We start from the raw sequence: 27,344 nt of genomic DNA on the forward strand, positions 1-27,344 counted from the left end.
TCTTCTTTGGTGGGTTTTTTGTTTACGTAGCGAGTGCTCGAATTGTTTTCCAAGCTTTCCAGTTCGGAACGGATCGGTATCACTCTCCAGCGAGTGTTGGTTCGGCGCGTACCACGGAGCTATTTTCCATTCGCCGGACAGCGGACATCACTACTATACGTGAGGTGTCACTAGATTACGGATGTGGATTTCGACTTCCCGAGTCACGGCCAATATCGTACGAATATTTTACTATTTCTTCTACTAGTTCTTAGTTAAATCGTAGTGTTCAGATACTAGCTAAGTTCCGAGAAAAAAATCCCCAAAAAAAGTGCTTTCGGTTATTATTTAATTTAACTTGTTTTTTCCTCTCTCTCTCGCTCTCTCTGTCTCGTGTATGTGTTTGAACGGTTTCGCTTACTTGGTGGGTTTCTCGTGTGTTTCTGATTTTTCCTCCCAAAAAACCCCACCCCGTCCAGCAGCACACACAGCAGTCGGTCAGGCCTTTTTTACGTGCGTGCGTATGTGTATCTCTCGCATCTCGCTATCTCGCTCCTGTCAATGAAGTTAAACTGCGCGGGTTCGGTTGTGTCTCGGTATTCTTGACGAGCGAGAGTTGTCTTGCTGCTAGTTTTCCAGTGTACCCATTTTCCATTCGAACATTGTTTTCGAGTTTTTTTTTGCGTCTGCAAAATGTTCATTTTGCACGATTCTCTGCGGTTGTAAATAGTAGCTAAAGGCTGAAGATTTGTGTGGTAAAATTTTGTTCGAGTATCGAGTAGCGTGAGTGAGCTCCTAAGGGGTTAAACCGTAAAGCGTAGGAACAGGTCAGGAATGAAAGAAAGCAGACGTTTGTCGTTTTAAGAGTGTGCGTGTATGTGTGTGTGTGCATGTATTTGAGACGTGTGTTGTTCCGGTGGGGTGGTTGATCTGAGGCGTTTTCAACAATTTCATGGTGCAAAAACCGATCCTCTGTTCAGTTCAAAGTATTAAAACGCCATTTAGTCACCCAGTGAGGTAGTGAAGTAACACGTATCCAGAAGAAGAAGAAGAAAAACAAGAACCTGCCCATCATGCCTGTGGAAAGCAATGCAACAACCAACCAAAAAAAAAAAGTATAAAATAATATAAAGCTGCCCAACACAATTCAACTTCAAGCAAAAAGGCAACTCCTGCCTTGCCCTGCGTCAACCAACCTAGCCAGCCGATGCACTAAAGCTGCGTATGCGTACCCCTGTCCCTGTCGCACGCACTGTAGCACAGTTTAAGCTCGTCGCGACACCGCGCTATGCTCCGTCCCGCTCGCACGTTCCACGTAAAAACTCACTTTTTCCTAAGGGGTGCGCGATGGAATTTCACATCATCACCTCATTAGAGAGCGGCAACACGAGAAAGAAAGAGAACGAGCGTAATGGGGGACACGGGTGCAAATGTGCGTAAAAGAGAGGCCGTAAGCTTTACAAGAAGAAAGTGATAGAAATCAAACCCACACACACACACACACACACATACAGACAAACGCACACTACTTCCATGCGAGAAAGGAAACATGAGAGTGGCTGAAATGGGTTTTCAGGAAAGTGTGTGTACGTTGCTTTAACACAATGATAATGTTGGGTAGTGATCGATAGCTATTGCTTCAGGCTGAGCCATAAAGTCATGCTTTTGTATCACCGTGATTAGTGTTAAAGATTATTAAACAATCATTTCCTTGCTGCGAAAAAAAGGAACAATGTTGTATGTTCAGGCGCAACAAACAAAAAAAAACAAATAAAACTGTTATTGAAAACAGTGTCTGGAAGATAGAAGTTAGGCAGCCTTTTGCTGTCCTTCTCCTTTTCGCTTTTTTTTTGCCCACTTGATCACGTATTGCCTTCTCTGTTCAGCTACCGGAGTAACGATCGTATCGATCACGCGTGATCACCAACACTAAGCGATTTTGGTTTTTGTGTTCCGGAGCGCATCGGATCGAATCACAAATTTATCTCTCTCTCTCTCTCTCGCGCCCGATACGCTCGATCCTGCGCTCGGTCTCATTCCCCCTCGTTACGTTCCCCGCATAACGTTCCGCGTGTGCGTGTGGTAGTGGTCCACTAAAGAGAGCAGTTTGGCCTGTTGCTTCCCTTGGGAACGAACAGTGCGCGCGGTACACGCTGCCGTTTTTGTGGTGTTGTCGATCGCCGCTCTTCTTCCCGATCGAGACAGGTAGTTGCTTTTTTTTTGTTAGCGTCTCCACACCACTACATTCCCAAAACAACGAAAAAAAAAACGAGAAAAACCCCATCTGCATTGTGTCCAGCTCTTAGCAGTGTTGGCAGGTTGTAACAGGTTGATTTTTCTACCGAGCTTTTGGGCCTTTTTGCGCTGTTCGATCGATTTAGGAACGTAAAATTTGCCTTTCCGCATTTCGTGTGCGAATAAGACGTGATTATGTCTTGATTGTTCAAAAGGTATAGTTTGTTTCTTGAGTAATGTAAGCAGATTATAGCTATCCTGTTACGAAAAGAAAGTTAACCTTCCTCACACACACACTCACACACACACACACACCATCTGAACCCTTGAAGGAAAGCCGATTTTTTTCCAACCTCGTCTGTAACTTAATTGAAAATCGTAGACAAATTACCTCAAGTATTCGCTTCACATTTGCTAATTGTTTATTTTTCGTTCTTCCTCTTGCAAACCCCGCAACATCGCTATCGATTGTGTATGCGGCGTTTCCGGTGCTGACATTACACCCCACCCCCCCCTCCTTTCTTTGATCCGTAAGGAAACGGATATACGCAACATACGAAGCTATAGTGACTACGCGATCACTAATCGCGCACGATATAGAGAGTGTGTTCAGTGCGTTGAGCTATAAAGAGCAAAAAGGATAGGAGCTAGTGTGTCTGTGTGTGTGCCTGTGTGTGTGTGTGTCTGTCTCTCGTGCAAGTGGATTTTCTGGTAAAAAGGGGTGTGCAAACAACAACAATAACAAGTGTTTTTAGTATCAAGGGCGCGCGTGCGTGTATTCCTTCTTGTTCATTTTTCCCCCTTTGTATGTGTGTGTTTGTGTGATTTTTTGTGTGTGTGGGAGTAAGCGTGCCAGGGGGATATCTGTCAACGTTGTGCTTTTTCTCCCTATTCCCTCCAAGTTGTGTTTAGCATAAGTGTATAAAGGGCATACGGTGTGGATGCTTAGTGTGTACATAAATATATATAAATACATATTATTTTCCCTCTGTTCCATCAAAACACACCACACACCACCACACCCCCGGGGGGTTGTAATTGTTGTCGCGTGTGTGCGCCACCCAACCATCACGCCCACGTGCACCACCAACCCGAACAGTGCAATCCTCTGTGCGAGCCGTGCGCAGCTAAGGCCATTTCCGCAAGTCACCGGAAGTTGGACATACGCCAGAAGTCGCGCCACGCATTTGCCTACAGTGTGAAACGGTCCAGCTAGCGGGGTCATCAAACATCACGCGGGGTTTTATTTTTTTTTTTTGGTGAGAAAGTACCCGACTTTATTGCGAGGTAAGTATCTGTCTCTATATTTCAATTTCGAATACATTACCTCAACAAAACAACAAAACATTCGTCTGACGTTTCGCCCACCTGTAACGCTGCTTGGCGTTACAGCGAAGGGTTCGTCGCTTGTACACGTCGACATCTTCCGTACCGCAGACCGTGGAGAGCTTCACAGCGCAGCTCTCGTCACATTCTGGTGCTGCTCTGTGGAAAAAGAATGATCCTTCCACGCTTACCCAATGACTGTTTCCCGCACTCGAGTAAAGTCTGTGTACACGCGTCGATCTGATATCACTTAGGAATCACTCGCGCCACACACGTTTCCCTGTCGTTGGCAGCCGGTTGTGTACCCAGCCAACAAATGAACAGTGTTTTTGAGGTGGTGTAACACAAAAAAAAGGCGCAATATTTCTTATCAGTAACTGCGGTGTCACTTTTGTTTCGAAGAGATTACATCAGTCTTTACCAATTTCAAAGTGGATCTGCCGCAACTCTCGAGATCTGTGTGTGTGTGTGTGCGTAAGGGAGTAGAAAGAATGCGAGAAATCATGTTATCGGCATTTATTTCTGCTGTATGTTTTAGAGGTGACTCGGCATCAACAATTATTTCGAACAAATCACTCATTAGCAGAATTGGGAATCTCAAATAGTTCCCTTGCTAGGTCATATAGAAGGAAGTAATTGAGTCATATAGAAGGAAGAGTGGGCGGAAAGGAAGAAGAAATAAAACTTCTCAGGGTAACTCTTTTTCTCTTCCAACCAATCGCTAATGATGCGTGCATGTCGCTCTGCTGACGTTGACAATCGCCATGTCTGTGTGTGTGTGTTTAGTTTACTGTGTGTAATTTAGTTGTCATTACAACACGTTAGTGTGTGGCGACACCGTGCACCGATTGTTGTACTTGTGTGTGGTGTGGACATGGGATCGGAAAAACCTTTCATTAACCCGCTCATTTCGGATTGTTACGTGCAGTGCTGGAGCGGACAATCAAATCAAAACTCCACCCTTTCGACCGCACCCTTTCCGGTTGAATGAAGAAGCAACCACACTAACACCAGCAAACTTACCGCGGTTTCAGGACGGTAGTGGAAGAGGTAACGAAAAAAATACTTATTGTTGAAAGTTAACTTTGTTTTCAAATGGCGAACTGTCATCTGTCATATTGTTGTTGTTGTTGTTGTGAAGTACTAAGATGTCATGCGTTTGACATAAGGTTAGTATTTTTCGCACTTAGGCTGGTGGCAGTGCTCAGTCGTATAGGACTTTCTTCAAAATTTTGTATTGGGATTTGACAGATAAAGCCGGATGGCGATTTTGGTCGTACGACCAAATCAAAACAATTTTATTCTGTCGGATGGTTGTGTACGACTTCTTCCGTGAAGTTGAATTCGCTTGTATAAACGCGAAATTGCTGTCATTTTCTCGATGTTCATGTAAATTATTTCAATGTTGTTTTAACTGCCAATTCAAAAGAAAATTGCTCAAATTGTAATTTTATAGTTATATGACATAATTTGAGGTATTACTAATTTGTTATAAAGTTGCCATGTTCTGTACTAAGAGATTTAATATAGTGACAGTTTGGACATAGAACCTTCTTTTTTTAATACCATCTAGTTGCATTACCCACTTCAGATTATGAAGAATTCTTGAAAGAATGAAGTCAATCCGAGGAATCGGAATAATGCACGCCCGCTTCTGGTCTACTTTGAGGGGTCGTTAATCAATCGTAATGGCGATTCGTTTTCTTGATATACTAGTAGATATCGTTTCCACATCTTTTACCGGACATCGTACCGTTTGACATTTGCATTGACGTTATGGAATTAGTACACTGAGTTACTACTTGGGAAGATGCTGCGATTCAGTATGTTATCTAACGCATACACATATAAACAATTTTGCATTTCAAAATAAAAACAACACAAGCATCATGTTGTGTTACTACTGGCGCCCTAGCCCCCGAGCAGGTTATGCGTTCATTGCCGTGCTGGTGGTATTGGTTAGTGGTGTAAAGGAAAGTCCCATCGTAAAGGTGGATGGTATGTTTTTTTTTCATCGCACACACACAGTACCTGTTCCGCGTGATAGGCTTGCAGGCTCTGGACAGGAACACAAGAGGCCCAATGGTGCGCGCGGTCCCGGTGTGAAAAGAGCTACTAGAAAGTGGTTGCCACAGCAAAGCCGCTCGCGCCCAAGGTGTAGAAAAGAGACAGCTGTCAAAAAGAATGCACCAGCGCCCCTCCCCTCCGCGCGACGGTGGAGGGTTGCGTGAACGCCAAGACATTCCGATACTGCGCCGATAAAAAAAGGCATTCGGGGCGACCGATCATCGGTTGTGGCGAAGCAAGTCAAGGCCCCCGAATTGAAAGATGTTTGCCGATAGCGCAACAGGGGAGTCCCTGGAGGGGACCCGCACCACGAAACTAACCACACAAAAAAACATGCGTTCGCAATCGTTGTTGGGTTGTAAAGAAATTGGGTGGGAAGGGGGGGTGGGTGGTTTGGGGAAGATATGTGGGGCGATGTTGTGTAGCTTCCTTCATCCGCATCCCAACAGCGCTGCAGGAAAACGGAAATGTAGGCCTTTTTGTGTTGCAACGTCTATTACCCGATGACAGTTGCTGACAGGTTTTGCGTGAAGAAACCGTGAAACTTATACTCCAAATTGATCGATTAAGATATAGTAGGTTGTAGCTCCTTTTTTTGTTGGGTTTTTCCACTGTCCAGCTGTCTAAACGGACTTCTTTTGCTCTTTCTTTTACAGCCACACAACCAGACACATCATCGACTAGTCTGACATTCCTACCGTCCAGGCGTGCTCCAGGGATCTGCAAAGGAATAAAAAAAACACACGAGACATAGCGTATCAGTTCTTGCAAACCCGATCCACACTTCCGGCCGTGTAAACTTCTATCAACCCAATCAAAATGCCGAAATCAGTAAGTACAACAACTTTGGTTGAATTTTGTTCTTCTAAGGTACACTTCCGGGACGTCAGTCGGCTCCGGTTGTAGACGAAACGTTCCCCAGAGTTTTCCCCAAAAACTTAAAATCAATGCTCACTTCAAGCGATGTTTGCCAGTCAAGTTTCCCCCCCCCCCGAAAAGACCACGTTGTTGCGTAAGTCGGGGAAGAAGAGTGACGTGAAGTGAAGAAGAGAGGAACTGTGGACTGAGGACTGCTTACATGTAAAAGCGCTTGTTTATCTGGTTTTTTTTTCTTAAGGAAACAGAGCATCATCCAAACAAAATCCTCATGCGATTCACTTGAATACAAAAGAAATGGGGCATCCCCTTATGTATGTGGTTAGCTTAGTGGAGAAATGTCGTAAAGGAGAGGTGTCTTGCGTAACTCCACAGCGTGTTGTGGCATCGTTTGGTTTCGGTATGTGAATAATCATCGATCCGATCGGGTGTCTCCGTTTGCTTGGAAATTGGGAATCGAAGACGAACGACTAAGTATCATCGTATTTGAAGAAACGCACCAATTTGCGTGCTGCGCGTAATAATATCCACCTCTAAGGCGGGTTTCACTTTTTTTATAGGTTTATACAGAAAAGCAATAAAACGTCTGGGGTTTAAGTTTGGTTCACATTCGATCACTTGATTTACTACTCGGGAAAGGGAACGGGCTCGATTACGGTTTAATGTCAGCGTTCATGCACGTGTGTTTGTCACACGTAGTAAGGTCACATGATGTATGGTAGATGTCGCGTAGTGCAATTGTTTCCCCCCGCTTCGATCGATAAAGCATGGTGAATGATTCGTCATCGAAAACCATTCCCGGGCATTTGTATTTTTGTTTCTGTTTACAGAATATCTAGCAAACTCGGTACATTTTACTTTGTAGCATTTCAATCAGCGCTGCTTGAGTACTGCATACTAGCGATGTACAAACTTACTCCGAGGTGCAATCTGTTCCCCAGGTTTGGAACAATCGGAACGATTTTTTTTTTACCAAATAGGTCGACAAAAGACAAGGTCCAATATTAGTGAGTTTTATCAAAATTCTTCTTCTGATATTTTGACATAAGCGGGTGGGGGTCTTAGGTTTACTACACTGGTTTGAAGTGTATACTCAATGTGTCATAAAATTAATGCAGAATAAAAAAATGATGGTGAAACGTATTATTTAAATCATTGGTGCAAATATTTAAACATGAATTTGACTTTCTCTGTCTCTCTCTCTCTCTCTCTCTCTCTCTCTCTCTCTCTCTCTCTCTCTCTCTATCTTCTTGGCTTAACGCCGTCTATGGCCAGTAGATCTTTTCTGCTTTATGGTCGGTGTACCTTTGCTTAGATATTTTCTATGTTGTCAAACGTCTCCAACCTTGTCAAACGAATTCTTCTTGTTTTACGTCTTCGTGAATGTCAAAATGTCATTCCACCACCTAATATTTTTAAATAGCCTTGGTATCACTAAAGAATATTCACCCAAGGTGTATATCTCTCTCTCTCTTCTTGGTTTTAACGACCTTACAGGTCACGCCGGCCATTACTGGCTTACTAGACTTATTTTTACCACGTAGCCGGATAGTCAGTCCTTGCTACGGGGGGACGGTCCGGATGGGATTTGAACCCGGTCCTGCCGTGTGGACAGGCGCCGTTTATCACATGCACCACCGGGCCGCCCCGTGTATATATCCCAAGGTGTATATATCTTGTAATATCAGGCTTTTCTCCAGCTTTTGTAAGCTTATGTAATAATAATGCAAAATAAAACTGGTGCCCGGTGTGTATTACTCGATTAATTGAATCTGTATACGTGAGAAGATTGCTGTCCAAAGTATAATTTTACTCTGTAGAAGGACCTCTAATTATAAGAATTATATCCAATATCTTCATGTGAACATTGGCTTTTCATAATACAAGCCAATTAAGGTAACAAACTACAAGAATACCTGTAGTATGGAAAGATAGCAGAAGAGTAGAAGCATCCAAATGTGAAGATATATACAGAAAGGCTAGTTAAAGGCATCAGATTGTTCCATTTGAAGAACGTCCATCACTACATTGTGTACGGCCTGAGGCATTCGTTTAGAAATTGAAGGAAAACCCTTTAGATGCGAGGTGCTAGAAATGATCGACACCACCCCCGCTTGACGTGGATGATCAAGAGCCGACAAGTGATGTCAGCCCAACGACTGGAATTAGCAAAACCACCTTCAGGCTGCGTTATGTAAGCTTGTCCACAGGAGTTACATACAGTGGGTACTTACACTCAACCACGTACACATCACGATTGTTTGTGTGAATTTAAACTACCAACAGTTTTTTTTGCTACCCAGCTAGAGTTAGAAAGAGAGAGAGAGAGAACTGCGATGTGCAATGAACCGATTGAGCATAATGGCTAACATCTGTCAACTGGCCGTTCCAGTTTCAGTGATTTTGTCTGATTTTGTTGTTGATGGTCCCGTTCCAAAACGCATGCCGTTTGCATGACCCCATTGGAGACAAGCAAGAATAGAGCAAATGTTTCAGTATTATGCATTGTTATGTCCCGGTTTCGTGAGCGTGTATAAATGCAGGAAGAGAAGGAGGAGGGTCCACAATGATGTGTGGAATGTTTTCGCTGTTGACATTCGGAACCATAAAATCATTATTTTTTTCGAGTACGAAGTAATTACCCAAAACAAGTGTAGGAAATTGATGTCCAATTTGCATTGGTCTAACTATCAACATCATCGTAATGGGGTCCACTCAGTTTTTCAATTTCCTCGAAACGTGTTTAAATTTAAAAAAACTGTCTAGAATTTCTAGGAACTTGTAACAAGAGATGTCAACCAGTAGTACGGAATGGAAAAGTAAGCCAATTAGTCGTTCTATGTGTCTCTCCTTCTTGGTGGGGAATTCCCCAGAGTTTGTAACGCTGTGTAACGCTGCAGTCCCCAACGCACAATTCTCGCCCTCGGGGAGAGAAAGTAATGAGCGTCTGGGTTCTACGTACAAACGGTCGTTAACTAGACACCCCCCCCCCCCTCCCTCTCGTGTGTGTGGGGGGGAGGGATGAAGTAACGCATGTTTTAATGGTCGAATCACGAGCGTTGACGTCGGATGGCTCATCTGTTGTCTTTGCAGTGCGTCACTGTTTGTTTAAGCTCTAATTGTTGTTTATAAATCGCTGCTTACACCAGACGCTACTGATGCTGCAAATCGTACGTTATAATCCCGCGTGTGTGGGTGCATGAGAAGGTTTCCCCTCTGGTGTTACTGTTTGATTTGCAAATTGTCTTTAAAAATAGTACCAGCGACGAGTGGAAACAACCATGGCATCATCTTTATTTCATGTGTTCCTTGCTCCCCTCCCCTCCCCTCCCTTTTCGCCACCATCCCATGTTTGGTGCATGTTTTGGAAATGTTCAAAGAGTCGGCACACATGCGTTAATGTCAAACCATCACTAAATGCAAATATGTGCACGCGTCTGTATACATTTGCGTCCGCTGCCCGTGAACATCCGTGTTGTTGCGAATGTTGTATGCAGCCCCGAAAGGTTTCTCCCGCCTCCGAAATCCGTAATGCAACGGAACGCAATGTGACCCCCGGGGGACCCGGCATGAGGCTGCACTTGCAAACCGGTCCCTCCCGGAGGGAACTCCAAGGACAGCAGGATTGTTCAAGAGGATGGCAACAAAAAAAAACAACGATAGAATAATGTGACAGACAAATGAAGAAGGGGAATAGAATGGTTGGGGGTTATTGAGAGTGTAGAAGAGCAACAGAAAAAAGAAAGACGCAAACATCTTTCCATGACATCATCAGTTTGCCCGCATGTGTACTGTTTCCTTCTTCCCTCTATGACCACCATTGCCTATTTTTTGGTGTGTGATTCATTCAGCGACACACATATGTTCTCTCTCCCCTCTAAGAAGAAAACAAAAACCTTCCACCAAGCGGCGAAAAAATAAAGACACTCAGCGACCGTGTCTTTGCACAACACATGGTGTGTCAGCAAATGGTACCACAAATGTTATTCTGCTGAGGAGAGTAAAGCCAAAAAAAAATTAGGTAAATAAAATCAATGAGATTATGAGATCATTTTGTACGGTGGAAACACGGTGGTGAGTAAGTGTTTGCGTTACACGCGTAACGCGTAAAGCCGGCGGTGAGATGAATATCCCTTACAGTCACTCACTATGAGATAAAATTGATGATACAGTGGTGCGCCGATTATCCGGGTACCTTTTATCCGGCTGTCTCATTATCCGTGCAGCTCGGAAATGACAGTTCCAAAGGCAAATTGACATATGAAATGCTCCCCATTACTCACTAAACAGTAATATTTATCAATAAAAAGAGTAGTGCCTATTAGCCGTGATATTCGCTTATCCGGAGGGGGGCCGATTCCCGATGAGCACGGATAATCGGCGTTACAGTGTATATTCATCCGTAAATGCGAAGCATTTGAATACAACTGTACATGGTGATCCGGCGCGGCCCCGTAGTGTATGTGATAAACGGTGCTGGTCCACACAGCAGGACCGGGTTCAAATCCCATCCGGACCGACCACCTGTAGAATGGACTGATTATTCGGCTACGCTTTAACAATAAGAACAGTAAGCCAGAAATGGCCGGCGTGACCTTAGAGTTTGTTAAAGCCAGTAAGAGAGAGAGAGATGCCGGTTAATCGATTTCCACGGATAATAGTCGGACGGATAGACCCTTAAATATCAAGGCCATTTATATATCCAGATAAAGCGTATATAGTATCTGTATACTATACTATGGTAGTGCTTTTGATGCTAAAAATGATTCTGGATCAAGTAAATTATTATCAAATAACAATTAAAATTTTGAACGTAACATAAAATCATTTCAAATAGGACGTTTGGTGACGATTTTAATCATTTTAACCAACCTGTCATTAGTACAAATGTTCACCACGGTTGAACAGCTGTCAATTTTCGGCGCACGGTTAATCCGCCCGCCGGTTAATCCGCCTCCGGGTAATCGATGTTCTATTGTGACAGGTTGATGAAATGTCAAAATATATTTATATTGTTTTTTTCTTCTTTTTTGTCATCTCTTATTGGATTATGTTTCATCCATGAAATACACAAAATTATTTTCATAATCTTTATTTTTATAGCAAAAATGCTTGTTTATGTTTTAATGGATAGCTGTCAAGAAGAAATTATGAGAAGAAACGACAAAGTGTGTGTAAAACTGTAACCAAATTAGTGCACATCACTGTCGTAAACCAAAAAAGGGGAAATTTTTGTGCTATTTTCCCCGTTTATTTGTCTACCCATTTCAAGACACATTTAATTTGGTAACCGTCCGAATATATCTTCTGTGTGCCACATTCCAGTGCGTGTAACATTTTTATTGTTTGAATTGTGTACTTCCCCTTTCTTATTACCGCTTCTTCACGCCATAAGCGTGAGGTGGAAGGCCCAAACAAAATGGTGCCAAAAGACAAGAACCGAAAACTCGTTGTCCAATCGGTTCTAGACAGGCAATGTTCGCGATAACATCATTTCCCGTTTTGATAACGGCAAAAGGTGTGTGAAGAACAATTTCAATTGAATCTTCGAAATGGTTTTTGCAGTGACAGCTGCACCGTAGAAACGATTCTTGTCTATATTTTTTTTGCTAAATTTCATATTTCGTTACCTTGAAGTTTAATTCCTGCAGCGTTTCTTCGCTCAATTGATCGTTGATTTATTGGTTGAAGTACCTTCTTGGATACAGATACAGAGTTTATCAGGTCTATTTGATAAAAACAAATATGACCTGAAATGAAAGCCATCAATCGATCGAATGATAACAAACGAAAAAAAAACGAACCAACACTGGGAAACGGATACTAAAAAACTATTAAAAAAATCGAAGTTCACCACCCAAGGAGCATGTGGAATGTGGCCAAGAATTTCTATCGACATCAAGCAACACGCATACAGTCGCACCGTTCGGTCTGCTCTGTTCGTTATCTTATCAGTTTGTATTCTTCTTCTTCTACAGAAATGGCGATCATTGCGGTCGTTGCATCTGTCATCCGTTTGGCAGCAGCTTTGACAGCAAACCAAAAATTCCTTCCTGTGGCGCATTGGTGCTAATTTAGGCACACAAAAAAATGTGTTAAAAAGCTACCCAGCAATACACCGTCACGTCCGCGAGATTGTTTTTGTATGTGTGTGTTTATTTTTTTACAAAACAAAAAAAAACACAATTTCGTGACAGTTTTGCCGATAACCTTGTTTACTATGAGGTGCACTAGCCTCGCTAGTGGGAACTGCATGTGCTTACCAGATAGTTGGGTGAAAAAGAAAATCATGGGAGGGAGGGAGGGAGGGAGAGAGGGAGGGGAGGGGGTTGATATTGGGAAGAATTAGCAAAATGAGTCTCTTGCGAGGCCGCGGCTGTAGTAAATGCGACCATGTGATTACCATTTCGTGCCGATCGTGCTGTCACGGTGGCGCCATCTGATGGTCTGTATGTGAGCAAAGTGCCATTTCGTTGCGCCTTTTTGCAGGGCTGCATGGATTGGCTAGTGCTGATAAAATAGTCACCAAAACGTGCTTCGGAAGAAAAGAACTACAAGGCTACAACTGGAAGGAATGAGCAGAAAATCTGATTTATAAAATTTCTACTATATGTGTGCGTGTGTTCTTTAATGTATTGCGGTTGATTCATACATTAAATACGCTGTTTGTCATGCCGTACAATGTTTGTTCTTGAAGCAATCGCTTCGTATAGAGGCGTTCTCGTATGTGTTTATGTTCATGTTTACCCAGCAGTCATGCAGTACAGATAAAGCCACGTCCGTTCTTGCCTGTTTTGCTCCCGTTTTCCGATGCCCTTCTTTCTGCCCAGTACGCCAACACCCTCCCCCGCCGTACACGCCAGTGTGACCAAATTAGCGCATTTGCGCAGTGCTTTATGAGCTAATCGGACCAGCCAGAATTGTTTACATGCTGGCCAAGGGAAAAACCAGGGGGGGGGGGGACACTGACAACGGGAAGTATACGAAGGGGCTAGAATAGCGTACACCCCTTCGATTCGATTGTGTGGATTAACGGAAGGCCTTTATTATTATTTTCTAGTGTTATTTCTTGCATCCCCACTAACAAACCGAACCCTCTCCCTTTTCCCTTCTTCATTTTCACTTGTTTTTTCTGCTGCATACTAAACAATTCCGTATGAATAGTGTAAACCGGTGTGCGCGGGAGTGCTACAATACCTCAATTATAATATTACCTCTTACGGGCAGATCGTTTGGGAATGGTGAGGCGAGAGATGGGTGCCGACTGACCAAACAGCCATCGTCGCCAGCTGCACTTGACCCGGTACTGCATGTCGTGATGGTGTGGTGTGTGTTTTTTTATTTAAGTAGCTCCGATATTATTTTGAGAATAAATTCCACCTCACTGATGAGGTCTGAGACAAGCTGCTCGAATCTCGAGAAGAGTTTAACGATAACGTCGGCGTTTTACAGGGTTACACACAGAAAATCTTCTTCTTGTATCAGAGCTGTCACGTTTGACAGTCGTATGACAGCTTTTGCGTTTGACAGCAGTATGACAGCTTAGGCTGGTGACAGTGCTCAGTCGTATACGATTTTTTTCAAATTTTTGTATGGGTTTTGACAGATAAAGTCAGACGACGATTTTGGTCGTACGACCGAATCAAAAGTTTTTGGGTCGATCGGATGGTCGTGTACGACTTATTCCGTCAAGTTGAACTCGCTTGTATGCTTAAATGTTGTTTTAAAATAGTCGTACGACTGAGCACTGTTACCATCCTTAATGCGATAATTTCGAATGACATTAAGAATTTTCACATTCAATTTTACAGCTGTTGACAGCTGTCAAAAATGAAGTCAAATTTAGAATTTACCATCAAACAGTCGGGTTAAAAGAAGCATTTAAAACTGCCTCTAGTAGTACCGGAATTACTAATTTTATTTTTAAAATTTTTTGTTTGCACAATCATAATAATTTATGTGAAGAGATGTTAGAATGAAACATTCTTTTTGAGAATTGATTTATAAAACCCTGTAAAGCAACGTGCTACATACGCCCAACCCCGAACCATAACTCATCAACGTGCACATCATCTGGCACGATCTGTGGTTTGGATTTCGGGTTCTGTGGACGATCCGTAGGCAAGTAACGCTTCGTACTCCAGGGTCGAACGTTTGCGTGTACCGGTATATGTATGTGTGTGTAAGATGGGCCTTTCGGCCGTGATTGAATGCGAAAAAAGAGCCCATGGTGAAACGAACAACAACAAAAAAATAACCCACCCCACTGAGGGTCTCCCACAACTGGCCTCCACATCGTCCAGAGCTAATCTTTCGAATTGCTAATTGTTTACCGCACGAAGATAACTCCACGTGGTGTTGTGGTGAGTGAAGCTGTGAAAATAGGAGAAGGCTTTTGTTTTTTTGTTTTCAAAGAACTTTGTAGAAGATGCGTGCGTGCTCTCGCGGATATTCATGTGACACACGAACCGAAGTGAGAATGAAACGGGAGAATGAATTATTCATACGCCGTCTTACTGGCATTGTGAAGATTGAAGCTAGCCACATAGGCGCAGGATTTGACCAGAGTTTCTTTGCTCCATTTGTGTCTTCATTTAGGTTCGAACCCGTTGCGAATCGTTTGAGTCCTTATCCACGAACGCTGGGTTCCAGCCAGCTTTTGCCCACCCGTCACGTCTCTCCCCGGGTTGGCCCTGAGCTTTCCATTAGCGAGGTGCCGCATATAGATATATTATACATCATGTGATGACCCCGTGAATCGTATCTTAGCCTTCACAGTTGGCTTTAGACACATCGGCACGAGAGATGTGGCTCAAACAACAAGCACCTCACGTACACCACATGGCAGGGTGAGGAATGAGCTGCATCAGTTATAATTTTTTCTTGCTTTCTTGCCACTACATACATTAGGGAGGAGGTTGCATCACATTACACAGTAATTCCACAGTACTACAGTACTACAGTAATTCTGCCTTTCGTTTAATATCATTTCTCCATTATCCTATTTATCCTGTGTCACGTATATAGCATTCTCCAGTCGGTACAATCACAAACGATAACTTTTCGTAACGCTTTTCTTTTTTTCTCTGATCGCCTTATCACACTTACTCCGATGATTGCCATTTCCACATTAGGATTTCCGGTTTGAAATACGTCGTTTAGCGTTAATTGCACTCCCATTTTGTTGCCCCATCCTCCACCGTTTACGCATACCCCATTTGCTAATGATGTAATAATTGCCAGACAGTTTGGTTCCCTAACAACGCGCGCCATGATGATGTGCGCCTGCATGACTGCAATCGTGTGACGCTTTCTCCTTTTTACACTTTCACCCGCCAGTGGAAAGTGATTGAAGACGCACGAGCGTGTGTGTGTGTGTCTGTGGATAGTGTTGTCGGTGGCTATGATCTTTTTTTGTTGTTGTCGTTGTTTCTTTTGCTCACCCCTTTCTTGCTACGCACCGATGATGGTGTTGAATAGTGACGCACATTTTTGACGTTGCGTTGCTTATCTGCGGTGACACAATGATGCGGCGAGCACCTGTGGGGCCGCTTTTTTGCATCATTTGACACAAACCCGGTACAGGTGTTTCTCTCCATTACCGTGATGTTAATCTGTTACGCTCTTTCTATTCAGCATTGGATATGATTTGTCGCACGAGAGAGCGAAAGAGATAGGAATGCGACATAACCGTGCAAATAGACCTGGAGCGATATTTCTCAGTGAGATATTTCGCAAAGTAGCTCAATTTAGCAAACAAAGGAAAATCGCTGGGCGAGACATTTCTTTGGCTACTGTGATGATATAATTCTATGAGTTTCTATGGCAACGACGTTTAGATGCTGTTTTTTATATATGAACTTTTCATCGCATTTCATCGCATCGCAATGAGAGATCTCTCACTGAGAAATGTCGCTCCAGGTCTATTTGCACGGTAATACGTATTGTGCTGGCTATCTAATCACTAAAGTAAAGTTTGGATTTGTATGTTTTGATTTCTTGGAAAGAGCTTTTCGTTGTTTTGCTTCTAGTTAGATTTTATCGAAACAATACGATAATATAATAAAACAGTTTTTTGCGATTTGCTTGAAAATCCTAACCTATATATACTGGATTAGAATATATTCCTTCCCTTCCTTTCCTCTATGAATAAAATATATTATTTTAATCCATGACAATACATTCCACCGTACTACATTGCCTACAGAAAATAACGCACACGCGCGCATCTCTCCACAATATGGCGGCAAAGGTTACCTGTCATCGCGGTGTGGTAACGCCTCCGGGGCTCGTCGCTTACGATCTCGTTGCAGTTTTTTAATCCGCTCTCTTGCTTTCCCGTGTGAAACACGAGTATCGGTAGTGGTGCCGGTGCTCATCGTTGTCGTCGTCTACCGGCAAGATGAAATATATGAGTGAGAGATATCGCGGGTAAGAAGCGCACCGTTTCTTTTTCTTGTTTTTTTTTTTGCACCCAACTATCTATGCAACGTAACGCAATGAGTAACGCTTGCTGGTTAATGTTGGTGTGTGATATACCCCCTTTTCCATCGGGTTAATGATGATACGAGGTCGTAAACGCCGTTTCGGAACATGTGGCGGCTAGAGAGAGAGAATCTGCTGCTGCTGCTTAGAATTATCTTCCCTTTCTCCCTCCCCGAGGGGTTATGCGTTATGGAGCGGCGTGTTCCAATGTGTTGTGAGAGCGTTATTTGCCTTTTTTTTGCGGGGTCGTTACACAAGGGGCTATGTTTCTAGCGGGTCGCATTTTGCGTCAGTTCTTGCGCAGCCCTCGAAGATTACGGACACGGTGTGTGTCTGTGTACCACGTACCAGTATTTGCGGTGTGATTGTGTGTGTGTGTTTTTTCCTTATTGTTTCTGGTGCGTATGATGCGTACCCCCGGAATACGCTTGTGTGTCGTACCGAATGTTTTGACATACTCTTCACTCTCTCTCTCAGACGTAAACGCGCGAAAACACGTGTGAAATTCCATATGAAGAAGCCTTCCTAGTGCTGCGAATAATACTCAAGCTGTGCGAGTTTGTGCCTGTGTGTGTGTGCGAGACGGAAAGGACATTAGAATTCAGGTTTTTAGAAAGGTTTTTTGCTGTCTTTGAGACACATCATTCCTATACTGAAAGGGTGGAAATGATCTACAGCAAGAAACGAAAGCAACAATCAGCAAAATATCAAGAATGACAGTCAAAATATCGAGAATGACGGCATGGATTTTTACCAAAAAGGGGAATTTTCAAATTGGTAAACGGCCAATGTCGCTCATATTAGCTTGAGGATGGATGACCATCATGACTTTAACATCAACCGCTTAGGACAGATGCAGAACACAGCAGTTACGAAGTCCTCTACGCTGTTACATGCTAGCACACACCTGTCTACCTGTATCCCATGTACCTTTTCCATATCTGTATATGTGTCTGGATGATGGACACACACACAATTAGAAATGTCTGGCTGTTTTTTTTTACTGTCTAGTTTTACCTGCTGATGATGGTCCCTCTTTATGGTCATCTTCTTTCAAGTTTGCTCTCTTCATCATTCTCTTGCGATCGGTTACTCTCCTGCCGTAAATACGTCAGCAAACGATCTCCCGAGACGAGATATGTCATTTTTTTTTAAAGTCATATGAAACAAAAATTTGCATCAAACTTTGTAAAATCAACCTTAAATTCCAAATCATAGCCAAAAATATAAATTTCGTGTATAGTTTAGTAGCAGCGTTACGGCAATTCAGCCCCGGGACCCGACAAATGCGTTATGTTACGCTCACATTCTCACCGCCGTTACGATCGTTAATATTTTTTTTTTGCGTGAAACATGCCCTCCCTGTCATGCGTTTGCGCCGTTATTTTCGGCGGTCCTGCTCGGGTCCTTTGTGAATAAAGTTTTTACTTTATTTTTTTGTTTTTGCTCTTTCTCTCACCGTTACGCGCATATCTCGCAGTGCCGAGTGCCACCAAATTTAAATGCGCTTTCAAACGTTTCAAACGGTCAAAGCCACCATTTGCAAGCGTCATCTCATCCTTTGCTGCAGTAAAAGGTTCGCATTTTACTTCGGTACGCATATAAACGCTCCGAGGCTAAGGTAACATACACACTAAAGAACAAGGACTGTTGTTACGTTAATGCTCAATTCAGGTAGTAATACGAAAAAAATATACACACTTGAAAAAAAAACCCCTTTTTTCATGTGTGTTCAACCTTCAGATAGCTTCGGTTTAAGTGTAGTGACGATCGTTTAAGTTTCATGCTAATAAAACGGCAAGCGAAACAGAGAAGGACAACATCCACCGGTTGGTTGTGACGTATTTTGCAAGTGTGCGTGCATGTGTGTAGTGCGGGTGGGAGAGATTGAGCAAAAAAAAAAAATAAGTAAAACGTTACCAACAAGCTTCATCTTCATCAAAGTTTCCTTCAATCAGCCTAACGTCGTCCAGCAAACAAGCAGCATCATCGATCAGTATTTTCCCCCGTTTCCGGTTAACCTGTTCGTTTAGTGCTAACAAAACAGCGTGAGGTGTGCGACTGTTGGTCGGTTCGGACGAAGTTCAGACGAGAAAAAAAGTGTTCTAAAATCACCGGACGAAAAATGGTTGCCAGCGGTAAAATGGTAAGCTTTGATACGTTACACGGTCGTTAGTGGATGATGCGCGATGTGTGAAAAAAAAACACGTGACAAAACATTTTTTGAGGTTAGGTTCTTGGGACTGCTTTGGTTTTAACTCTCCTAACCTGTCCTTTGGGTGTATAAGGATTGGTTCGCGCTATGTTTTAATTTCGATTTGCTCTATTTGAAGTCAACATAAATAAGGTTAAACCTTACATAAATGAAACACGGATCCGTGCAACTGCATCAAACACTCCAATCCGGAAGATCACGATCAAGATGAGCAACAAAAAAAACGCCGACCGGAGCCAAATAAAATGGCAGCTGTGGTTGGGACGCTTTCGCACACATGTGTGCAAAAAATATTCGTTCGTCGCGAACCCTTTTTACCCGCTTGCATCCTGTGTATAAGTCCTAGCGGCAGTACGTGTGTGAGCGAGAGAGAAAGACGCATGCGTGCGAGGATTAGCAAGAGATGGTTGCTCCACTCTGGTGGCTAAGGAACGACAAAACTGCACCCGTATTATGCAGTTATGCACACAGCTTTTGCAGCAAAGAAGCAAACAAAATAATTCGTGGTTTCGGCCTTGCTGCAAACTTGCCGCACGAGAGAGAAAGAGAGGGAGAAAAAACCGGTTAAATAATACCGGTTAAACGAAACGAAAGGAAAATTATACAGAAAGGAAAGGAAAGAATTATCTTTTTTCCCTCTTACCCATACGCGACCTTACATCTCTCGTGTAATAAAAATCGGATGCTGCAAAAGTACGTTTCAAGTGTGCGAAAAGAGTGAGAACGATGGTGGAAGAAGTCTCTACCCCAAACATGACAGTCACACCCCGGATATAGTAATCGTGCTACAGATTAGTGATGGGTAAATTATAAATTTTGCCGGACTTGGATCGGTCCAGCTGAAGTCGGAATCGTAATAACTCCGGAAGAAGTGAACCGTAAGGGATCGACTCCTATTGAATCTGGTCGAGTCCGTCTCCATACGACTCGAACGGATTTGATCGGACTAGATCGGACTCATCTGGACCCATCCGGACTCATCCGGAATCGATCGGACTCATTCGGACTCATTCGGACTCGATCGAACTCGGAGTCGACCGGACTCGCCGAAGTCAATTTTGGTTTGTAGTCGGAGTCGGAATAAATTTTTCATACGCGGAGTGGAAGTGGATCCACGATTCCACTCCGGATTTCACATCACTACTACAGATATAGTGCAAAAGGTTCTTTCAACGATAAATTGTATGAATTTGTACAAGCGATATACAAAACCGACCGCTTCTGAATGGCACATTTAAACATTGTAGTTTAATGGTTTGACTTGCACGCAAACACACATTAATTTGGAAGTAAAAGTCGGCAAACTAATTCACCTTCCTGTAATAAGCTTTTGGAGGTCGCAATCCGTAGAATGGAGAGAGAGAGAGAGAGATCACTATCCGACGAGCACGAGCACTCTGGATCCAGGTGAGGTGGTCGTCCGTGACGTACTCTACACCCGTTGATTGCACAACAATACCTAGCACACACAGGGTCAGAACCGGTACAAGCAACACACGGCGGGCCACCCCGCTCATCATAACCTTGAGCCCGTTTTTCCCCTCTGTGAGGGCGGGCGAGGGGGTGTTGCGGAGTTCACATTCTAAGGGAGAAACATAAACCGGCGACCGCCGGGCAATATCAACGATACAACACAGACGAGCGATAAATCATCCGGCTGGTCACTGTGTTGCCGTTCGAACACGTATGGGTTATTTATTGGCTTTTTTTTGTTTGTTGTAGTATTTTCCATTACTTTTTCTTCCTTAAACTAGTGGTGCACATCTGTAAAAGCGAATTTGTTTTTATAGCACACGATACATTGTCCAAAACGGAAGCCTCTTCAGGGTGGGGCAGCAAATTTTATGTTTGCCTTAAAAAAAGCACAAAACTGCCCGAAACTGGATTAAAGCAATACTTCCATGTTGAGTTTTTGGGTGTATCTCACCCACTGTTAAATGTCCGGGGGGGTGGGACGATTTTGCCCTTCTAAAAGTGGGAGTTGAAGGGAGGAAAAAAATCAATGCATTAATCGTTCCACAATGTGGACGAGACCCAAAAAAAAATTGGTGCTATTCGATCGGGGTTGCACACTTTTGCTACCTTTTGCTGTGTTAATCTGGACATTAAAAGTTCCCGTGCAGAAGTGTCCGCTGCAGTAGGATTCACCCGCTAAAACAGGTCAAAGGGAGCGCGGGTTACGACATACAAAAGGTTTTTGCGACGAAAAGATAGAGTGAAGCGTCATGTTACCAACCGTGTCTTAGCGATATGCGCATAATTGGATTCACTCGTAATCTGCACTACTTGCGGTACGGTACCGGTACCAACAGTTGGCGATCGATTACTCTTCACCTAACAGAGCGAGAGAGGGAGAGAGAGAGAGATAGAGAACTGAAACATCCAAAAAGCTACTACAGTTTAGCAGTTAGTACTATTTAGCCTTCTGTCTCATACCCAACAGATCCGGCGGTAGTGTATACACCTGTATATAGTAAAGGTCACTAAGGAAACCTCCATCATCCAGTCATCGATTAACCCATTTTAACTGTCTCCAGCGCACATTGAAGAGAGGGTATTAGGCTTCATTGTGCATTCTTGTGACAAGATCCAAAAAGTCCTTCAACGTACGTCGAACTTTCGCTACTAATCTCGTCCTAAAGACAATCGCCGCCTGTTCGGTGTCCTAGTTATTATGGAATGCACTGCACGTACCTGTTGTTGGATGTGCTGCTCTTACCCCCGCAATTACGCTGACACGTGCTAAACCACAAGAATGTTAGTACGGTTGGATCGATAATTGATCGTCTTTTTTTATTTATAGTTACTACGCTAGGGTTTATAATGGCACAATTTTATGGCATTCGTATCTGTTTAGTACAAAGTTCACTAAGGTATTTTATAGTAAACTGTATCGCTCACGTTCTATTCAACCCTAACGATGTATCGCGTGGAATTCCGATCTCACATACGCAGCCAATCGATAAAACCATTCCATAAAACAATTATCTCAGCTAGCACAAGTTTTATAGCAAATCGATAAACTACAGGTGTCACAGTGTAACCGGTTACGTAGTTAGTAACAAATACGTTACGGGATTAAAACATTACGACAAACACTGATGCTGTCATCATATGTCATCAATGTCAGCGACCCAAAGGAGTGTTGCACAGCCGACCCAAAACATTTGGTGATATTTCGGGGAAATGTGTTACGAGAAGTGACAAATTCTCGAAATGATGGAATCACCCATAAAAAAATGGATGGTTCACTCCACACCACATATTTGCCCCATTAGCTCACAAACAGTGATTACAGTTGGAAATAAGGCGCAAGATTAGAAGCGGCAGCGGCGATGGGGGTAGGAAACAGACCTGATAAAGGTCTGCAACTACAACGATTGGCGCCCACTCAACAACCTCGAAAGGAGTATGAGGTCGAACCAGATAGTTCTTATCTTGCAATACACTTTACGCCTTGTCTGGTGTGTCAGATTGTGGTGTGTTGCGCAACCCTCCCCCATCTCTCCGTTTCCAATTTATCGACAAACCGGGAAGAAGGATCTCTCTTTCTCAGATAGAGAGGGAGAGTGAATGTTTCGGGATACTTGTTGAGGTTACAGCCCATAGACACAATCCTGCAATCTTAATCTTAGATTTTGGTTTTTTCCATGCAAATATGTGACTTCAGGAGTGTCCAAACCTGAACCAAATCTAAACATTAACACGTCTGAAGGCGAATTATTGGGGAGCTGTCATATGCATAACAGGCAGACGTGGCTACTCCTTATCTCTGGACGTGCTTCGGGTATTCGGAACTTCTCGGGTTTATGGAGTACTGTCCCCAAGTTGTGGGTGGATGCTCTCGGCAGAATGATATGACGCTCCTCAAATGATTTCAATCGTTTGTACTATCAGTTATAGCATTTGAATAAAATAACCTCACTAATCTGTGTTAATTTCATTTCTCTTTCCTTCCAAACAGATGAACGTGCGCGTCACGACGATGGACGCGGAGCTGGAGTTCGCGATCCAGCAGGGCACCACAGGCAAGCAGCTGTTCGACCAGGTCGTGAAGACGATCGGTCTGCGAGAGGTGTGGTTCTTCGGACTACAGTACACAGACTCGAAGGGTGACAACACGTGGATTAAGCTGTACAAAAAGGTACGTTACCTTACATAAGCAGAGAATGTTTTCGTTTTAGCGCCTTTTTTGCGTGCTGAGTGTGATTATCCGCTAGAAAATTCTTCTTCCACCCCATTTGTCTGGAACCCGCGGGGGGGGGAGGGTGAACTTTACCTTCATATCCGCTAGTGACGAGATTGAATGATCGATTCCTGGGATTGCCTTTGCTTGATTACTTTCCGGTTTTTTAATCGCTCATCGAACCAATGTACCGCTTTTAATCCCCCACGCCTCCCTCCCCCCACTTCCACCCCCTCTGTCTAACAACGATATCTGTAGGCAATTTATTTTCACCCGATGATGTGTTGTCGCCACCCTCTTCGAGTGTTGGGGGGAAATGATAAGCCATCAGGAGAAGGAGGACTCAAGGAATGCAAACGTTGGTGACTAAAGGCCAACGTACGTCCGTTGGGAGCTGCAAGTGCTGGTGACATCATCGCCGGCAGAGAGCTGCAAGAAAAGAATGTTACTTCGATAGGCAACATCCGAGCAATTTGGCACTGTTGCTAATTGTGCTCAGTGTGTGGTTGTAGCTACTGCTAATGCATTGTTTATACAGTTTGAACATCCCATATTGTCAATGTAGATTTCGCATCCGTTCCTTCCATCGTTCAAACAACGAGGTATCGCTAAAAACAGCAAACGTTTGAATAGTTTTAGCGTAGAAATGCCCGCTAATGTTGCTCTAAGGAGCATGTAACGAGGGGGAAGAAAATGATCTATTTGTTCCTCACTTCGCCCGCCCTTCTTCAGCCGGAAAATGTCATCTGCAAGCATATGAAAAAGATTGGCAAGATCATCAAGCGCAACATTGAGCAGCATCAGCACCGATTGCTGAGTTCCAGCCTCACCAGTAGTAGTAATGGTAGCAGCAGTATGAATGGTTCGAAAATTGCCGGACAGCGATCATCCACGTCCGCATCGTCGAACACCCTCGACGGGGATTCCGATTCTGACGAGGACGATCTGGTAAGGTTGTAAGGTTTTTGAATGACTCCATTTTTTTGGAGGCTACCAGAAGAGCGAAAAAAGGTACAGAGTGAAGTAGAACAAAGGTATACCATTTTGAGTGGAAGTAACGAGGAGGAAATTAAAATTAGTTTCTGAGGGAGCGTTTCTAACATCAAACAGATTTGGTGAGACCAAACAAGCTGAATTGCATAAAAAGCTTGGAAAACCATCGCCAATTGTTTGTTAGGATGTTTGCCAAATATGCATTTTAGTACGCTTCTTCGTAGCAGAGCAACAGCAAAACCGTCCGTCCGTAACGTGTGTGTAAATATTTTCCGTTCTACCCACCGAACTGCTGCAATAATAGTAATCACCGGACCATATGGAATTCGTTTTATCGCTTGCAGCTGGTATGTACGAGTGTTTCCACCAAACCAATGGCACCGTGAAGTTTTGTCCCGAGATCTGTTTTGCGTCATTTCGGATCCGTGTATAAAAAAGCATACCGAAAGGAACACAGCAGCTGAAATAATGAAACAAAATTAGTAAAAACAAGTTGTCTGGAATTAGAAGTCATTTCCGCTCGTCTATTTCTAACCTCTAATGTTAGTACATTATTTCTGACATGATTTTATATTTTCTCATATTAAACTTACAAAGCCATATCATACGTTTGCACGTGTTACAGTCAACTCCGGGCATCAAACAATTTCTTGAGAATCAACATGAGTCAACCACCTCGCAAGCAACCGGCCATTATGGCACATACACTTTACCGTCTGAACCCCAGCGAAAGGAGCAGAATGAACCGTCACCATTTATTTGCTCTTTGGGTGCCCGGATGACGGCACGGGCTTCGGACGCAACACAACTACAATCTCGCGAAGAGTGTGTAACGACTGCTTGTGTACACGATCGTTTCTCTTTCGGCTGGACTTGAACGAACGGCTCAAACACGATATCGTCATCAGCTTCCTTTCTCCCTCTTCCCCATCAGTTGTTTTATTAGCTAGATGATGCTGGTTGTTTCTTTCTTTAAATACTGGTTTTTACTACTTTTAGCTGCAGAGAAGAGATGACGCAATACGTACGGAATACACTGTTGGTCACATTATAGCAGATGACAGACACGCTTAGTGTGAACGCATACGAGTCATCTAATGCTAACTAAAAGAACCTTCCCTTCCGCACGAGAGTGAGCGAGAGAGAGAGATAGAGATACATTGACGCCATGATGCAACCGTGATCTTGAGAACTGTCACTTTGTACATGCGTTTTTGAGGCCCTAGTCGAAAGGTTGGATATTCTAAATGGATTTTTTTGTGTTTTTTTTTTGGGGGGGGAATATTTTTAACCCCACGAATCTATCCACTCGATTCGAGTAGTTTCTAAATTCTGACGTTTTGCTTGTTTGCAATGGGTGTGTTGTACCAACTGCGAGAACAAGAGGTCTGGCGCAAGAATGTAATTAAATAGCAATTGCAGATATATAAAAGCTATGTTTATTATGTAAGCACCTGGCATGATTGCAAATGGAGTTTTGTTACAGAAGGTGAGAAAGAGAGACAGTCACAGCTTTATATCCGTCAGTCAACTGTCACTGAATCATGGAGATCGCGCTAGTACTTTGCACTAGATTTTTTTGTGCGTTCATCTCACTTCAAGCAATCACTAGGAATGCGTATAGCACGACAACACACAACCGGGGGGAAAAAATAAACTAAAAGTGGAGCAGTTTTTTCCCTGTCCTCCCCCTTCACTCTCGGTTCGATAAGAAACAAAACGAGGGGGTACGAGTCAAGATAATGAAACATTGTGTGTGTCTCTCGTTGCCAAGGGTCGTTTTAGAGATGAAACGGTGCGTCTCTGTCCATATATCAAGACTAGTGCAATAACACGTACCATTACAACACACTCTTCCTTTCCCTTTCGTTTTTGGAGGTTCTCTACCCTCGTCCCCACCCTCACAGGAGGAACAAACGGGGGTCAAAGGTTCGTCGTCTAGTCGTTATAAGTACAAAGTTTATATTTATGATGACGAAAAAAACAAGGGAACATTATACATTTATGTCTCCCTCAAAAACCGTGTCTTCCTCTCCTCGGCCTGCGGTTCTTTGACATGAAGCTAATTGTGTTAATTAACATTTAGCGAACGAAAGCCTCCCCACTATGTGTTGTGCTATGTCTAATGCCTGTCCATGGAGATGGAGAAGCAAAAGATGTTTTCTACATACCGCTCGTGATATCAGAACCTGACCTTGTGCCGCTGGGGTACCATGAAGTGCCAACGAATCAGCAATGTCTGCAGATACACGTGACACACGATGTTGCACCGTTTGCGTTCATTCTTTTTCGAAGCTTGTCGCAAATTACTGCCAACGCATTAGCACCATCAGCATCAGCAAAAAAACAACAACAACAAACAAACAAAACACACTCTTTGCTGTATTGCTCATTGCCATTTTGGCTGGCACAAATTTTTCGCAGCCATATCCGAATGTGTAACCATAGTTAGGGAAGTTGTGTGTTAATCAACACGCAGAGTAATTCACCAGTACGAAAAACCCCTACAAACATACGGTTTTCCAGCACATTAGCGTTATCAACATTATCGTTATCGTCGTAATTAACTCCGCTAACAGCACGGACATCACTGCGTGAAATGGGAAAAGGTGGAGAATGGAGGGAGGGGAAGGGGGAAGGGGGAAGAGGGGAGGGAAGTTAAAGAAGACAAAAAATGCTGCGAGTTGTATGTGTTTCAAGGTGTTCCTTCCCATCCCATTATCTGTAGGTATTCTTCTCCCCAGCATACAACGTCTCACGCAAGATCGTAGTGGGTCTCTCGATCCTATTTGAAAGAGAGAGAGAGAGAGCGAAAAAAAGCTCCATTCACTGGGCCCCCGTATCGGACTTGGCACATATTCCCATAGTACGGAAAGCCCCCCCCAAACCATAAGATGATTATGGGTTGACGCCCGTTTTCAAAACCCTCACTTTGGCTAATTGGAAAGCGGGGGGTTCGTCGTCTATGACAATTGCAAATTA

At 43.4% G+C, this 27,344-nt stretch overlaps 1 protein-coding gene across 8 annotated transcripts in view; it reads left to right on the forward strand.

The window, feature by feature from the left end:
* The first annotated feature begins 112 nt into the window (after positions 1-112).
* LOC125769611 (moesin/ezrin/radixin homolog 1) overlaps positions 113-27,344 on the forward strand; it is a 31,208-nt gene continuing 3,976 nt past the window's right edge. Inside the window, exons 1-4 of one of the 8 annotated variants that reach the window (XM_049438727.1) lie at positions 113-217; positions 3,314-3,501; positions 6,264-6,438; positions 23,148-23,327. In XM_049438727.1, coding sequence (XP_049294684.1) covers positions 6,427-6,438; positions 23,148-23,327 — 192 coding nt within the window. In that variant the 5' untranslated portion in view covers positions 113-217; positions 3,314-3,501; positions 6,264-6,426. Of the gene's footprint in view, positions 218-2,105; positions 2,185-2,265; positions 2,430-3,313; positions 3,502-6,263; positions 6,439-17,244; positions 17,367-18,621; positions 19,115-23,147; positions 23,328-27,344 lie in introns of those variants that run through there. The other 7 variants (XM_049438819.1, XM_049438918.1, XM_049438559.1 and 4 more) reach the window with 7 other exon arrangements.

This window comes from Anopheles funestus, chromosome X (assembly GCF_943734845.2).
Source record: "Anopheles funestus chromosome X, idAnoFuneDA-416_04, whole genome shotgun sequence".
In the NCBI taxonomy this organism is placed as follows: domain Eukaryota; kingdom Metazoa; phylum Arthropoda; class Insecta; order Diptera; family Culicidae; genus Anopheles; species Anopheles funestus.